Source organism: Pelophylax lessonae (genome assembly GCF_965119305.1).
Source record: "Pelophylax lessonae genome assembly, chromosome: 3".
NCBI lineage: Eukaryota > Metazoa > Chordata > Amphibia > Anura > Ranidae > Pelophylax > Pelophylax lessonae.
Window position 1 is genome coordinate 113,152,505 of NC_138770.1, and position 14,918 is coordinate 113,167,422.

Here is a 14,918-nt window from a genome sequence, read left to right on the forward strand (position 1 = left end):
GGGGGGCTGTCAGAGGAACGCTGTGACTCAGGCCGAGACCCGGTCGTATGCGACCTTGCAAGGCGTTTAACTCGCAGGCCAGCCACCTTCCAGTGCAGAGTTGGCCAGACTGTGGTGACCACTTGATCTAGATCAGTGTTTCTCAACTCCGGTCCTCAGGGCACACTAACAGGCCAGATTTTAAGCATTACCTTGGGGAGATGCAGACTAGAATACTGCAATCACTGAGCAGCAGATGATATCACCTGTGATGTATTTCAGTTTTCTCGCAAACCTGGCCTGTTAGTGTGCCCTGGGGACCGGAGTTTAGAAACACTGATCTAGATTATACAGTCTGTCGCCCAGTCCGGCAGTTGATTGCAGATCTCACAAGAAAAGATCAGAAGAAAACATTTCTATCTAAAAAAAAAAAAAAAAAAAATTGCCAGGACCAGAGATCCCATTAAGGTACTAGGTCCTTTCGCCTGACTAGGCAGACAAAAAAACTGAGTGCCTATAGCAGGGAGAGGGAGTATACCCCCTGAGACTGCCCATAGGTGTAGCCAGATGATTTTTCTGCCTAGTGTCCTACTCCTGTAGATGGCAGTATAACCCAATGTTTATGAAGATCAAGAGCTGTGTCAGTCAATGAACGAAAGAGAAATACAGATTGCAATAGATGTCACAAGTGGTTCTCGTTCGAAAAAATGACGTGAATAGTAGGACAATTAATAGTCCCAAGGCGCTTTAAGGCGAAGAGATCCTATTCCTTAAGAATGGTTGCAACTGCAAAAACAAAAATAGTTTCTTTCTTTACTTTTCTGAACAATCAAAAGTTTTAAAGTATTCATTTGGATGAATTATCACATAAAATATATATAATAATCATAATTATCATAAAAATATATTTTTATGAATGTATTAGTAAATGTGTGGTAAATGAGCACTATAGCACATTTCTTCTTCAGATCTCAGTGCCAAACTGAGGCTGTGACAGATAAAAGCTGAAGATCCTAGGAGCTGAACATCAAAACAAAACCTGCTGTGTGTAGACAAGTGGCAGTCTCAGTCTGGACCCCGCCAGGCCATGCCCCAAATGTGCTTAACTTCGCCCCAAACTCGCTCATCCATGTCTTTATGGAGCTTGCTTTGTGCACTGGTGCACAGATATGTTGGTACAGGAAGGGGCCATCCCCAAACTGTTCCCACAAAGTTAGGAGCATGAAAGTGTCCAAAATGTATTAGTATGCTGAAGCGTTAAGGCTACGTTCACATGTGGGCGCAGCGGATCACGGGCAGAATCACCATGATTCTGCATGCGATGCGGAAATCATTGCAAATCGCGGGACGCCTGAGCGATGCCCGTGATTTGCAATGGCACCCCAAACGCTGTGCAATGTTGCCGCGATTTCCGCCTGCCGAATCGTGGTAACATCCTGCAACCAGAATCGCAGGACGCATGACGCCCAAAAAAGGTACAAGAGCTTCTTTTGTGCGTCATGCGTCCCGCGATTCTGTTTATGCGATGTTACCGCGGTTCGACAGGCGGAAGTCGCGGCAACATCGCACAGCGTTTGGGGTGCCATTGCAAATCACAGGCATCGCACAGGCGTCCCGCAATTTGCAATGATTTCCGGATCGCGGGCAGAATAGCGGTGATTCTGCCTGTGATATGCTGCGCCCACATGTGAACGTAGCCTAAGAGATCCCTTCATTAGAACTAAGGGACCACGCCCAACCCCTGAAAAACAACCCCACACCATAATTTCCCCTCCACCAAATGATTTGGACCAGTGCACAAAGCAAGATCCATAAAGACATGGATGAGCGAGTTTGGGGTGGAGGAACTTGACTGGCCTGCATAGAGTCCTGACCTCAACCCGACAGAACACCTTTGGGACGAATTAGAGCGGAGACTGCAAGCCAGTGCCTAACCTCACAAATGCACTTTTGGAAGAATGGTCAAACATTCCCATAGACACGCTCCTAAACCTTGTGGACAGCCTTCCTAGAAGAGTTGAAGCTGTTAAAGCTGCAAAGAGTGGGCCAACTGAATATAGAACCCTACGGACTAAGACGCCATTAAAGTTTATGTGTGTGTAAAGGTAGGCCTCCCAGCACTTTTGTCAATATGGTGTATATCCAATAATTGTCCTGGGTGGTGGCACAAGTTGTGGAAATTAGATATGATAGTTTTTCTTTTTTTTTTCAGACTGCTGTTCCTGCTGTATGTACACCTGTTCATCAGTTGGTATAATTTCCTCGTAATATTATGGAATTTGACATCACTTTTTACTGTGAAACTGCAAACACCTTGATGTATAAAATGTCACTCTGTCTATGCTCTTCTCTAATAAGGAGTTTGTTAGTTGCTGCTCTCTGTGCAGCCAACCAGTTTGTTGGCAGCCCTATTTTTGTGACGTCATGACACCAATGCTTTACTACTATACAAGACCTGTGAAGGCCCTATGGTGGACTCTCTTGAAAGCCAATGGACAGTGTCTATGTCAATAGAAAGCAATTCGGACACTGCAAGAAGAACCCTACACACAAAGAAGAATTGGGACCCAGCCTGTCACCTGGCCATGGTTTTAGATAATATATATATATATATATATATATATATATATATATATATATATATTTTTTTTTTTTTCATTTAATGAACTATAGATTTTCCGGAGTGGAAATGTTTTTTGTTATATAATGATCTTTGTTAAACTTCGGGGGGTAATAAACATGCAGTATTCTCGTTTTTGAAAGCACTTAGTTTTCCCATTACCAGCACTTTTTCTAAGCAGTAGCACTTTTCAGATATACTGTATATTTGGCTATGATACAGATTGTTATTTTTAAAAACTATTTATGAATATTTATAATATAAAGTGTATATGGATCAAACAAATCAATTCGGAGCTGGGTATAATCCTCTAAAGGGAGATTTTTTTTTTGCAATGGCAGGAATTTATTAAAGCCCGACTACAGCCAAAAAATTATTTGCAGAATAAAGGGATGAGGTTATTTCACATGTGATCACATATTGTGATCAGTGCTCATCCAACCAGAAAAGAAAAAAAAAAAAATCAAAAGAGGAAACAAAAATAGAAGTCACACACCCTCTGGAGATCATTGTCTCTCCCTTTTGCTGAGCCCACTGTTGAACCTCCTGGTCGTATGGTAACCCATCGCGGAATCTTGCCTCCTGATATCCATCCATCCTATGGGGATACTGGGATAAAGTGCAGCCAGACCACCATCTTGGGGTCAGAGTAGCTAGCAAGCCGCTTGAGAGCTGGGTGTGCACTTTTGGGTGTGAGATTTTGTTATCCACACTGAAATATGGATTTTTGTTGATACCCAAGTATAAAATAACTTTTTGCACAAAAACTTTTTTTTCTGATGACTTTACTGGATTATTTATGAATGTTTTTAACAGTTTTTGACATATTTGAATTTCTGACTTGATTAAATGTATGCACTTTAAATTGATAGAGCAACACGTTATTATTAATATGTATAATGTTTATGTGGACATTCTGTGAGTGCAGCTTTCACTGAGAAATCATTTTTTAATAAGTAGTGACTTTTTGCGCAACTTATTTTTTGGTTTAAAAATGGAAGACAATTTAAAATGCAAAAAAAAAAAAAAAAAAAAGTAAAAACATTTCTCACCAAATCTATGCATCTGTGATTGTGAAAGTGTAAAAAACACCATATTGGTCTACAGAATTATGAAAAACCCTTGAATAAAGAAAAGCGTGTTTGGCTTAGTAATATGTCAATAGCTTCAGCAGGTAGTAAGATAACATATCACATGATATCGAATTCAATGTCAGCGTGCCAGGAACAAACTACACTGAAATAAAACACAATGCTTGGAATATTGATATAAATATGTCACTGGTTACATAGAGATAGAGGTTTGATAAAGTGCCAGGGAGCAGCAGTAATGATAGAAGGGGAAACCCAGAATGAGAATTGCTGTTGGTATATAAAAGATCATTACAGCAAAATAACCAAATATTTAACCATACCATGAAAGGAGCAGGGGAATCAAGAAACAAATTGCTTTTAATGAAATTGGTCTGGAAGCTGGGAAATTTTATTTAAATTCAGCCACATTCATCTTTTTGTTTTGTTGCAATAAAAAATATTGTTTTATGATCATTTTATCATTACATTCAAAATTGAGTTCCACCCGTTTTTGTGTTTATTAAAAGTCAGCAGCTACAAAAAGTGTAGCTGCTGACTTAACACTCACCTGTCCCATGATCCAGCGATGCGGCCTCGGTTCTCTCCGTCTTCTACGCGCAGCGCCGGCATCTCTAGCGTGAGCACCAGGCTGCGACAGCTTGCGGCTTCTCAGTCGGGTGTGCACTGGGCATGCGCGAGTCATGCTGCGTGTCTTGAGTGGACGGGCAGTGTACTGGGACCAGAAGATTGTGGGGGGGGGGGGGGGGGGGGGTGTGTCAGGGGGTCAGGAGGCCTTAAAGCAGAAGTTCCACTTTTGGGTAAACTCCGCTTTAAGGCCACTATAAATTTCTACGTGCAAATTTGTAACCCTAAAGTGACAGTAAAGTCAAAGTTTTTTTTTTTTTTTTATTAAAATAAAAAACTTAATATACTTACCTGCTCTAAGCAGTGATATTGCATAGAGCAGTCCCTTACCTCTTCCTTGGTCGTTCCATGCTGGTGCTCTCTTGCTCCTGCTCTCGTCCGAGTGCCCCCAAAGCAAGCGGTGTGTTATGGGGGCACCCATGAAGCCAAGCTCTCCAAGCTGGGTGGTGTGCAAACACAGCATGGCTCAGTCACGCCCCCCCGCCCCCCTCAATCCTCCTTCACAGGGTTTGCCTGACAACAGTCAAAGCCCTTTAGCTCCCACTAATCTTCATGAAGCCTGTAAATCCAGGAAGGGGAGAGCGGGGCTGCTGGTGGGGACAGTGCAGGATGGTGAGGAGGAGTCAGGTAAGGCTGGGTCCACACATATGCCAACAGGATGCCAGTTTCCCCGCAGTGCCCCCAGACAGGAAAGTCTGACTGTCTCTCAATGGAGCTGGTTTACACAGGTTTGGGGCAGCTGTGGACTGCATTGGAAAAGGGTCCTGTGTGGATTCTTGCCTGATTCAGGTGCGAATTCAGGCAAAAATTCGGACCCGATTCACACCTAAACCAGTGAACAGGGACACACTGGGCCCCAGGCACAAACCTGCGGCCGCATATTTGTGAACCCGGTCTAAGGGTTTGCGGCAGAGGGAAGGACAAGTAGTGGGGTGCATTTTACCTTAATGCAGAAAACGCATTTAGCTATAAAAAGACAAAAACCCACTTAAACCTCTCTTTGTACGCCACCTGACCTCCATTAATTACCTATAATGGGAACTCCAAGCTTCCAGCTAATGCTTGATCAACAGGTGTATGTGTTTGCTCATGTCATGGATAGAGGTCTGTCTGTCTGACTTCAGTCTGGCTGTTCATGCCTTGGATTACGCCTACATTATATATTTTTTTTGGCTGCTACTACTAGACCCCATTCACACGGGACAATACCATGCATGTCCCAAGCAGGGGCATTTTTTCCTGGCACAGGGATGCACACGTGTTGCATGCATCCCCGTGTCAGCATCTTATTGTAGTCTACTGGGACACACAGCAGCACGGACAAAGTCGCTGTCTTCCAATATGACATAAAGGGGCGGGTCCCCGAACTCACACTGTGTACAAAGCATGCATGTCATGGCCTTGTGTGAACAGGGCATTAGCACAGCTTTATTCCATTGCTGCCGCTGAAATCTAGTGTATGTGGGTAAGCACCTATGTGAAGGAGGCCTAAAAGTAAACCTGGGCAAATAAACTGAATATAGGATGAAAATGCATAAACAGAGGTGACAAACACATGAAAACAGTTCAGTATATTCTGAGAAATAACCAGCCAGAGTTCCATGCAAAGTTCAATTTCTCCTCCTAAAGTTGTCCTAACATGACTCCCCATTGGTCAGTAAACCATAATGCTATACAAAAATTGCAACCTTTTAAGACGCAATCTTTTTACCCAGACCATTTGCAACTTTGAAGTAACTAGTCAGCCAGTAAACAGTGTTACATGCAAACAACTTGTGTACTAAAAGACAGGAACTTAGGACGCAATCATTGCACCGAGCCATTTGAATAGCTTATTGGAATGACAAATTTATATTGGCCGTACAATATAATGTAGGATTCAGGGTCCAGCCAATCTAATCTAGAAATGCGAATGTATCGTTGGAATTCAAGAAATATGAAAAAAAAAAAGGAAAGATCAAAAAGCTTGCCCAGTGTAACTATGAAATAGAAGTAATACCCTACCTGTACAGTATCCTCCATGAGGCCACGGATCTTCTCCACCACATCATTGCGCCGGTGCTGGCGTAAAGCACTGATAAGTTTTGCCAGGCTGGCTTCAGGGCCTCGGATGGTCCAGTGCTGTAAGGCTGCGTAGGCCCGCTCGTGATCTGCAGTGTAACCATTGGAAAAGACTGCCACTTCGTTCTCATTGGCATTACACAAGAACTGGTAGATATCTTGCCACTGGCTGCCAACCTGAGCTGCCACCAGCTTAAGAATGTCAATTCCTGCAAAGGTAAGAGAACTTCGTTAGTGCCATCAAGCTTGGAATGCCTAAACGTATTGTACAAATAAAAATACTTCTTATGCAATAAGATTTTTAACCATTCATTTTGTACATTTTATTTAATTTTTTTTCTCAGTAGGGTCACTCATATTAAAGTTTACATAGGGTTCCATTACAGGAGTCATGCTTTGCCAGCCATGAATGAATGTAGTGGAAGCACAGTAGAACATGGGTAAGCTGCAGACCGTTTGCTTTGATTTTCTATGGACCCATGCACACTGTGCAGGGATTAGCGTTTTTCCACATTGGATCAATGGTCTTCAATGAAAAACAGAAAATTATTCTCCATGTGCCCCATTCACACTGCAACGCTGATGTGATGTGCAGTGCGGAAAACCGCAGACATGCTTCATTATTTCACAACGCACAGGCGCTCACTGGATGTCCACGCTGTTCAAAGCAACTCTGCTGTGGCATACCGACGTGAATGAATCAAAGTTTTAAAAAAAAAAAAAAAAAAAAAGTTAAACAATGTCCAACATTGTTACAACACAAATCACTGCTTCCAACCGCTTGCACAGAAGCGACACCAGCTTGCAAGTTAAAACAGATGTGTGAATGGGCTCTAAGTGACAAAGAGATTATTTAGGCCAGCTGGAGATGGACACCTCTTATTTTCAGGGAGAACTAGTAGTAGTTAGTCACATTCAACTGGATACGAAAGCCTGTTAAACACAGGCTTCAGTTTGTATAAGAGCAGTGTGAACAGCAAGCTTTTACAAAAGCATTTGCAGAGCTTTGTTGAAGTGTTTAAAGTCTCTAATGGCACTTTTCCACTGCAAGTACCGGCTCGGCTCTACTCGGCCCTGCTTGGCCCCGTTTGCTTTTCCACTGCAGGTACCGCATGGTACGGTGTTGGAACGGTTCGGTACGGTACGGTTTGCTTTTCCACTAAAGTAGTACTAAAGTTAAGTGGGTGGGATAACAACGGGGTGGGTGGGATTCTCTGACCAATCAGTGGCTAGTAGTGACTGCATGCAAAGGATTGTGGGATATGGTAACGGGTATGGTACCTCTTGGAACCACAATCGAGGTGGTACTGTTTTGAGAGCCTTACCGTTCGGTTCCATGCAGTGGAAAAGCGCCGCCGTACCGTACCGAATCGCCCAAAAAAGTACAAGAACTTCTTTTCACGGGTGTCCCACGATTTGCAATGATTCGAGATAGTGGGCAGAATCGAGAAAATTTTGTCCGCGACATGAGACGCCTATATGTGAATGGAGCCTAAAACTCATTACTCGCATGTAATGAGCAATAAAAATCAATCTGTAGCCTTCTAAACTTTCAAAAATTCTCCTTTGTACCTTATTTCTTTCATATATTGCGCCCCTCTCCCTCTCAGGAGAAGCTGCTAGCCTAAACGAGGCTATGAAGACAGGAGGGGGATCATGTTTTGTAAAGGATAGGAAGGATGGGGGTGGGGCTGGGCAGGTCTAGGCATGTCTGTCTAAAGCCTCGTACACGCACCGATTGTTGGCCGACCGATCGGCCGTCTTTTGTCCAGTGTTGTTGTGTTAGTTGAAATGTGCTCTAGACTGCACACGAATTTTGTCGGCCAACAACAACCAACTGCAGAAGTGATGTCATGTTCTGGTCTACTTTTCGTGTGTTTTTTCTTCTCTGAGCATGCCCAGTCTTGATCATCACATTTTTGTCGGCCGAAATCTGGTACTGACTGAGGAACAATCGTCCGTTCTGCTGTCGGCCAACAAAAATTTTATAGCCTGCACACCAGATTTTGTTCAGCCGAAAAGTCGCAGTCGGTTGTCGGAAGCATCATACTAACAAGCCGACAATCGGCCGATCGGACGTTGGCCGAAAATTTACGGCCAACAATCGGTGCGTGTGTACGAAGCTTAAGAAAGACCGACAACCTTTTCAGGAAGTGAAAGCTTAGCAAATTCAGATAAAAAGGTAGATCGCATTGTAGGTGAAGAACAGGAAGAAGCCGTTTGTGTAGCTTAGATAAGACTTTCTAAGCTACACAAACAGCTAGGCAGATAATGAATAATATCAAAGATAAAGATATTTAACATACTATTTATATAGGCAAAATTTGATTTTTGACTGGAGTTTCCCAAAAGCTTAGAAAAAGCTGCTCTAAGTTTGCCACAAGCCTTCAGAAAGTTTCATAAAAGCATGCTGAAGCCCGTGTGAAACTGGCTAAATATGGATGATTTCTATAAAAAGTCGCGCTAACTTGAGTAATGGAAAATAAAGTCCATAAAGTCCATATAAATCAGGAACACAGTGTCCAAACAAGCTCCCTATGGGTATACGCTTACCAGAGCTGGTAAATCAAAAGGCAGGTTCTCAGAAGCTAATCTCGTCCCTTTGATAGTAGACTGGAACCAATATCTCGCGTAGACACAGTGTAGAGATATGTTTGCCAATGTGAATGGAAAATCCTAAATAAGTGTCTTCTATGTAGATAACCACCACCAATATCACTCGCCTCTTACCAGATAAAAATCAGATTGAGCCAAATAAAGCAAGAGAGTCAAGTATGACAGGACGCCAGCCTTCACCAATAAGATTAGCCTCTTACCCTAAGGGGATGGTAAATGAGCCTATGGGAATGATGAGCTTCACGGAACCTGCAGTGGACTCCAGGGCGAGTGACTCCAATATAGCCAGGGTAATCACCACCTGTTGCTCGGCTCTGCGGTTATCGGTGACCTCCCCTCCACGGCTGCTGCTTCCTCCTGCCTCTCGTCACTCCCAGTGACGAGAGGCAGGAGGAAGCAGCAGCCGCGGAGGGGAGGTCACCGATAACAGCAGAGCCGAGCAACAGGTGGTGATTACCCTGGCTATATTGGAGTCACTCGCCCTGGAGTCCACTGCAGGTTCCGTGAAGCTCATCATTCCCATAGGCTCATTTACCATCCCCTTAGGGTAAGAGGCTAATCTTATTGGTGAAGGCTGGCGTCCTGTCATACTTGACTCTCTTGCTTTATTTGGCTCAATCTGATTTTTATCTGGTAAGAGGCGAGTGATATTGGTGGTGGTTATCTACATAGAAGACACTTATTTAGGATTTTCCATTCACATTGGCAAACATATCTCTACACTGTGTCTACGCGAGATATTGGTTCCAGTCTACTATCAAAGGGACGAGATTAGCTTCTGAGAACCTGCCTTTTGATTTACCAGCTCTGGTAAGCGTATACCCATAGGGAGCTTGTTTGGACACTGTGTTCCTGATTTATATGGACTTTATGGACTTTATTTTCCATTACTCAAGTTAGCGCGACTTTTTATAGAAATATTGCTTGGGGTGTGGTCACACTTGAAGTTGCTGCTGTTCTCCTGTACCATTAGCGCGGTTATTACTTTCTAAATATGGATGATGTTTTACCAAGCGTCTATTCTCCAGTCATAATGAATACCGGTAACACAGACCCATATTTACAGTCACACTGGTCACTCAGTCATCTTAATCCAAAAACAAATCCAGAGATAATCTTTTTTTGCGGATAATCTTCCTGTGTATGCACACGAAGTACACCGTATTTCTATTGTTTTACAGTAGCCTTAATGTGATTGTGAACAAAAGAATGTGACAGCAGGGTTGGTATTTTGTTGAATTATATTGATGTCAATACGGAGGAACAACTTTTGCAAACATCACCTTTTTAATCCACTAATTTGGATAATATTGTGCCTCTAAACATTCTGGGATTCTAGAATATTCTTCAATAATTACCTAGCTTCAAAAATATGTTTCCACTGGCTGGCCATTAATCCTAAAATAAAGATGTTCATTTCTATGCAGACGGAACAGATGAATCTATACCATTGGGCATCTCTGTACAGAACTGAAGATCTTCATTTCTTACAGAGAGGCAGGAACGTGTCTTAGAGTCGCTCTGAACCTGGGACAGGACAGGCTGTACCTGCTTTTAAAATAAATGCTGAGCATGGAAAAATCTGACTCCATACCCTCCATCTATTCACTTTATGAAGAAAGAGTAAAGAATCTGGCTCAAGCTTCACTAAACCATCGTCCTGACAAAGCGCTGTCCTTTAATGGCTGCTGAGTTCAGCACAACCAAGAAATATCCATAGAAAAAGACGAAAGTTATCCTAGTGGGTCAGGGACAGGTGTTTACTAGGAATGGGGGAACTCAGTAAGCGTAACTCTGAAAGCCGATGCCTCATTTGGAGCTCAGTTTGCATATCTGTCAAGGGAAAAAGTGGTCCTGTCCTGTAATTCACCTTTGTAGGCATTTCATGGTGGGTAGAGGGATTTAAAAAGTATTTGGTAAAATAAGTTAATGGCTTGCCTAGGCGGGCAACAAGTGGGACCTTGCAGACGCAGCTCCTACAAGTTTGATGGGCTCTATGAGCATCAGATCTGATATATGGACACAAGGGTAAGCAACCAAAGCTGGATACACACTATACAATTTTCTTTAGATTTTTTCCTTTAGACTTACCAAAACCATATAATATGAGGTCAGACCTAAACACTTTAAATTTGTATGCAATCATCAATCAGGCCCTTGCACAACATAGTTGAAGGTCTACCAACAAAAGTTGTATAGTGTGTATCCAGCTTAAGAGACATCACCATACACTATATGGCCAAAAGATGTAGACACCCCTTCTAACTATCCAATTTAGGTTCACAAAACCAGCTCCATTTACTAAAGCTGGAGGAGTGCAAAATCAGGCTTACTTTGGCATAGAAACCAATCAGCTTCCAGGTTTTAGGCCTCATGCACACAGGGTAGAGCTGCACGATTCTGGCCAAAATGAGAATCACAATTTTTTTGCTTGGAATAAAGATCACGATTCTCTCACGATTCTCTGTGTAACCTCTTTTACATTATAAAAAAAATTGGGATAACTTTACGGTTTGGTTTTATTTTATTCATTAAAGTGTATTAATTGCGTTTGAAAGACTGCTGCGCAAATACAGTATGACATAAAAATTTACAACAACAATCACCATTTTATTCTGCAGGGTCTCTGCTAAAAAAAAAAAATATATAAATGTTTGGGGGTTCTAACTACTTTTCTAGGAAAAATAAACTGATTTAACTTGCAAGCAACAAGTGTAGGAAAAAGGTTTAGTCTTTAAGAGGTTAAACTTCCTTCCTCCAGCAGAGGGAAAGAAAAGATACAATGTAATCATTTGTGTTTACAGTTCAGTGGGAGACTAATGCTGATAGGCTTTTGCAGGAGGCTTTTTTTTTTTTTTTTTTGAAAGCTGCTCCCTCACAGCTATGTAAAGAATTGAGCAAGTGTCATGTTAAGATCGTCAGGGGGAGTGAATTGCGATCTCAATTCTGTTACGATTAATCGTGCAGCTCTAACACAGGGCATTAAAAAAAAATGAACTGCAAAGCCACGATCAACGCCAGGAAAAAAGCAGCTGTAAACACATTTTTAGTAGCTTTTTCCATTGGCGTTAATCCGCGTTTAGCCGTGTTAGCTTTTAGCACCATTTCTCTGCCTCTATTCAAAATCAATGGTTCCCCACGAGAGCCGTCTTTTATTTGACTTTCAGCCCATTTATTTCAATAGAAGTCGCATCCAAGTCAGATCATGATGAGGATCTTGAAAGGGAACCCCACGCCTAATGCCCCATGCCCCCCCTACCCCCAAAGTCCATACCAGACCCTTTGGTTTGGTATGGATTATAAGGGGAACCCCCACGTAAAAGAAAAAAATGGTGTGGGGTCACCCCCAAAATCCACACTAGGCTCTTATCAGAGCATGCAGCCCCACGGGTCAGGAGAGGGGAGGGGATGATCAGAAGGGGTGGGGTCTACTGGTGACATCACCGGATGGCCAGGCCCCATAGCTATAAAAGAAGCGGCAGAGAGCAGAGCTAGCATTAGCATGGGAGACAATGTCAGAGGAGGGCCGGGTCAGCGGCAGAGAAGACCAGAGGAAGAACACCGGAGGGAAAACACTGGAAGGAGAAGATCAGAGGAAGATTTTTAATAAAGGACTTCTCAAAACAGTCTCTTGTGTTTATTTACATTACACTGCCTTTTTTTGGGGTGAATAGGTAGGGGTACAATGTACCCTATACTCATTCACATGGGGGGCGGGATCTGGTGGCCCCCTTGTAAAGGGGGAGCTTCCAGATTCTGATAAGCCCCCTGCCCGCAGACCCCCACCCAGGGTTGTCAGGAAGAGGCCCTGCCCCCATCAACAAGGGGACAAGGTGCATTGGGGTGGGGGGTGCAGAGCTCACCCTGCCCCAAAGCACCCATCCCCCCATGTTGAGGGTGTGTGGCCTGGTATGGTCTGGGGGGGGGGGTCAGGCTGCATGCTCAGATAAGGGTCTGGTATGGATTTTGGAGGGGGGCTCCGCTCCCCCCACCTCATTTTAGCGTGGGGTTTCCTTTCAAGATCCATACAAGACTCAAAAGGGCCTGGTATGGATCTTGGGAGGGACCCCACATATTTTTTTTTCGTTTTGGCGTGGGGTTCCCCTATAAGATCCTCAGAGCACAAGTCGCACCACAAGTCCTATCATCATGATCTGACTTGGATGAGACTTTCATTCAGATCAATGGGCACTCATAAAAGGAACCATTGATTTTGACATGGCAAAAAAAAAAAAATGCTTGATGCGGCTTAACCCTGGGGTTTTTTTTTGCAGCTTGAATGGTCTATGCCACTTGCGGCTCCTAAACGCCTGTGTACATGAGGCCATAGAATAACAGAGGGGTGTTTTTAAGCTGCAAAAAAAAAAACAACGCCTGAGGCTCCTAAAAGCAACTGTAAAAAACGCTGTGTGTGCATGAGGCCTTCTTGTCAAAGCATAATTAAACAAGCTGAGGTTAGAAGCAGATTGGTTTCTATGCAGTAGTGAGACTGATTTTGCACTCTCCAGCTTTAGTAAATAAACCCCGGTGTGATGAGTTTGGTATGGAGGAACTCAAGTGTGATGGTTAGGTGTCCACGAACATTTGGGTGTATAGGGATTTCCTGTAATTGCCTCACAGTGGAGGTTTGATGTCTGCCTAAAAGATTTTCCGGCACAAAGCCGCTATTATGAAATTCTCGAACGCAGAAATGTGATGTTACAACTTGTTCCATCATATAATCTTGTTGAATTAACCATACCTTGTGCTCAGACCACAGCCACGCAAACTGTTAATCTTCCAACAAAAAGTTAGCAACACGGTATGCCATACTCAAAACATGATCTTTATTTCAGATCCATCGAGGCAGGAGAAAATCAAATACACAAGCATTCACGTGTTTTACTCCTCATGGGCTTTAGTCTTGTTAGGATTTAGGCCCATCAGGGCTGAAACGCGTCAACATTTGTGTATTGGATTTTCCACCATCTTGATGGATCTGAAATAACGAAGATTTTAGGAGTATAACATATTGTGTTGCTTACTTTTCATTGAATATTATGATAAAAGTTTATATACAAGTGTCAGCTTGCCAGTCTTTAGATGTGGTTTCTGCATTCGTTTTCATTTTGTGGGCTTATAAAAATTTCAGCCAGTACAGAAAATACATGTATACCTTGCCAGAAATGTAGTGTCTTTATCTACCACGTGCAAACTACTAGTCCGACAGTCCTTCATGGAAGGGTGATGAACAAAGGCAGACCTGTGGAAGTCCAGCCAAGGTGACATTTAAAGCTCCTACCATAGATACAGTGGAGTAGTGAGCGTAGTCACCCAGGAACAGTATAGGATCATCAGATGAAAACAAAAGGAAAAAAGGGCAAGAACTGCTAAACTCCTTTACATTATAATTTTGTTTCAGGTTTAGATATGCTCAATAGAAAAGTTTATTTTAGCGAATCTAAAGACAAAAGCATTTGGTTTAATTTTATACAGAATCTGGGACTGAGTTTTGTGTCCCATCTGCATTTCTTTAAGACACACCTAAATTGTGTTGGTAAATAAAACCCCATCCGCTAGGCCAGGGTTTCTTAATCAGGGTTCCATGTAACCCTAGGGTTCTTCCAGAGGTTGCCAGGAGATGCTTAAGCAAATTTTGCCTCTCAGATGAGTTCCCACTGACACCATTGATCTTTTAAGCCATCTGAAAGGGGGTAATTCTTCTCAATGACCATCACACTAATAATATATCATGAGTTAAATAGTTAGTGAGGTTGAAAAAAAAAAAAAAAAAAACACCAGTCCATCCAGTTCAACCAATGATGCGTGTGTGTATATAAATGTTTATGTCAATAGAACATTGTATACCCCTATATGTTGTGATCGTTAAGGTGCCCATCTAATATTTTTTTGAAACTATCGATGCTCCCTGCTGATACCACTGC

The 14,918-nt window shown here is 42.7% G+C and overlaps 1 protein-coding gene across 1 annotated transcript in view; it reads right to left on the reverse strand.

Annotated features, from left to right (window-relative positions):
* The window catches only part of TNFRSF21 (TNF receptor superfamily member 21), a 179,043-nt gene that overhangs the window by 62,714 nt on the left and 101,411 nt on the right, over positions 1–14,918 (reverse strand). The window contains exon 4 of the mRNA XM_082251677.1: positions 6,322–6,587. Coding sequence (XP_082107803.1) covers positions 6,322–6,587 — 266 coding nt within the window. The remainder of the gene's footprint in view (positions 1–6,321; positions 6,588–14,918) is intronic.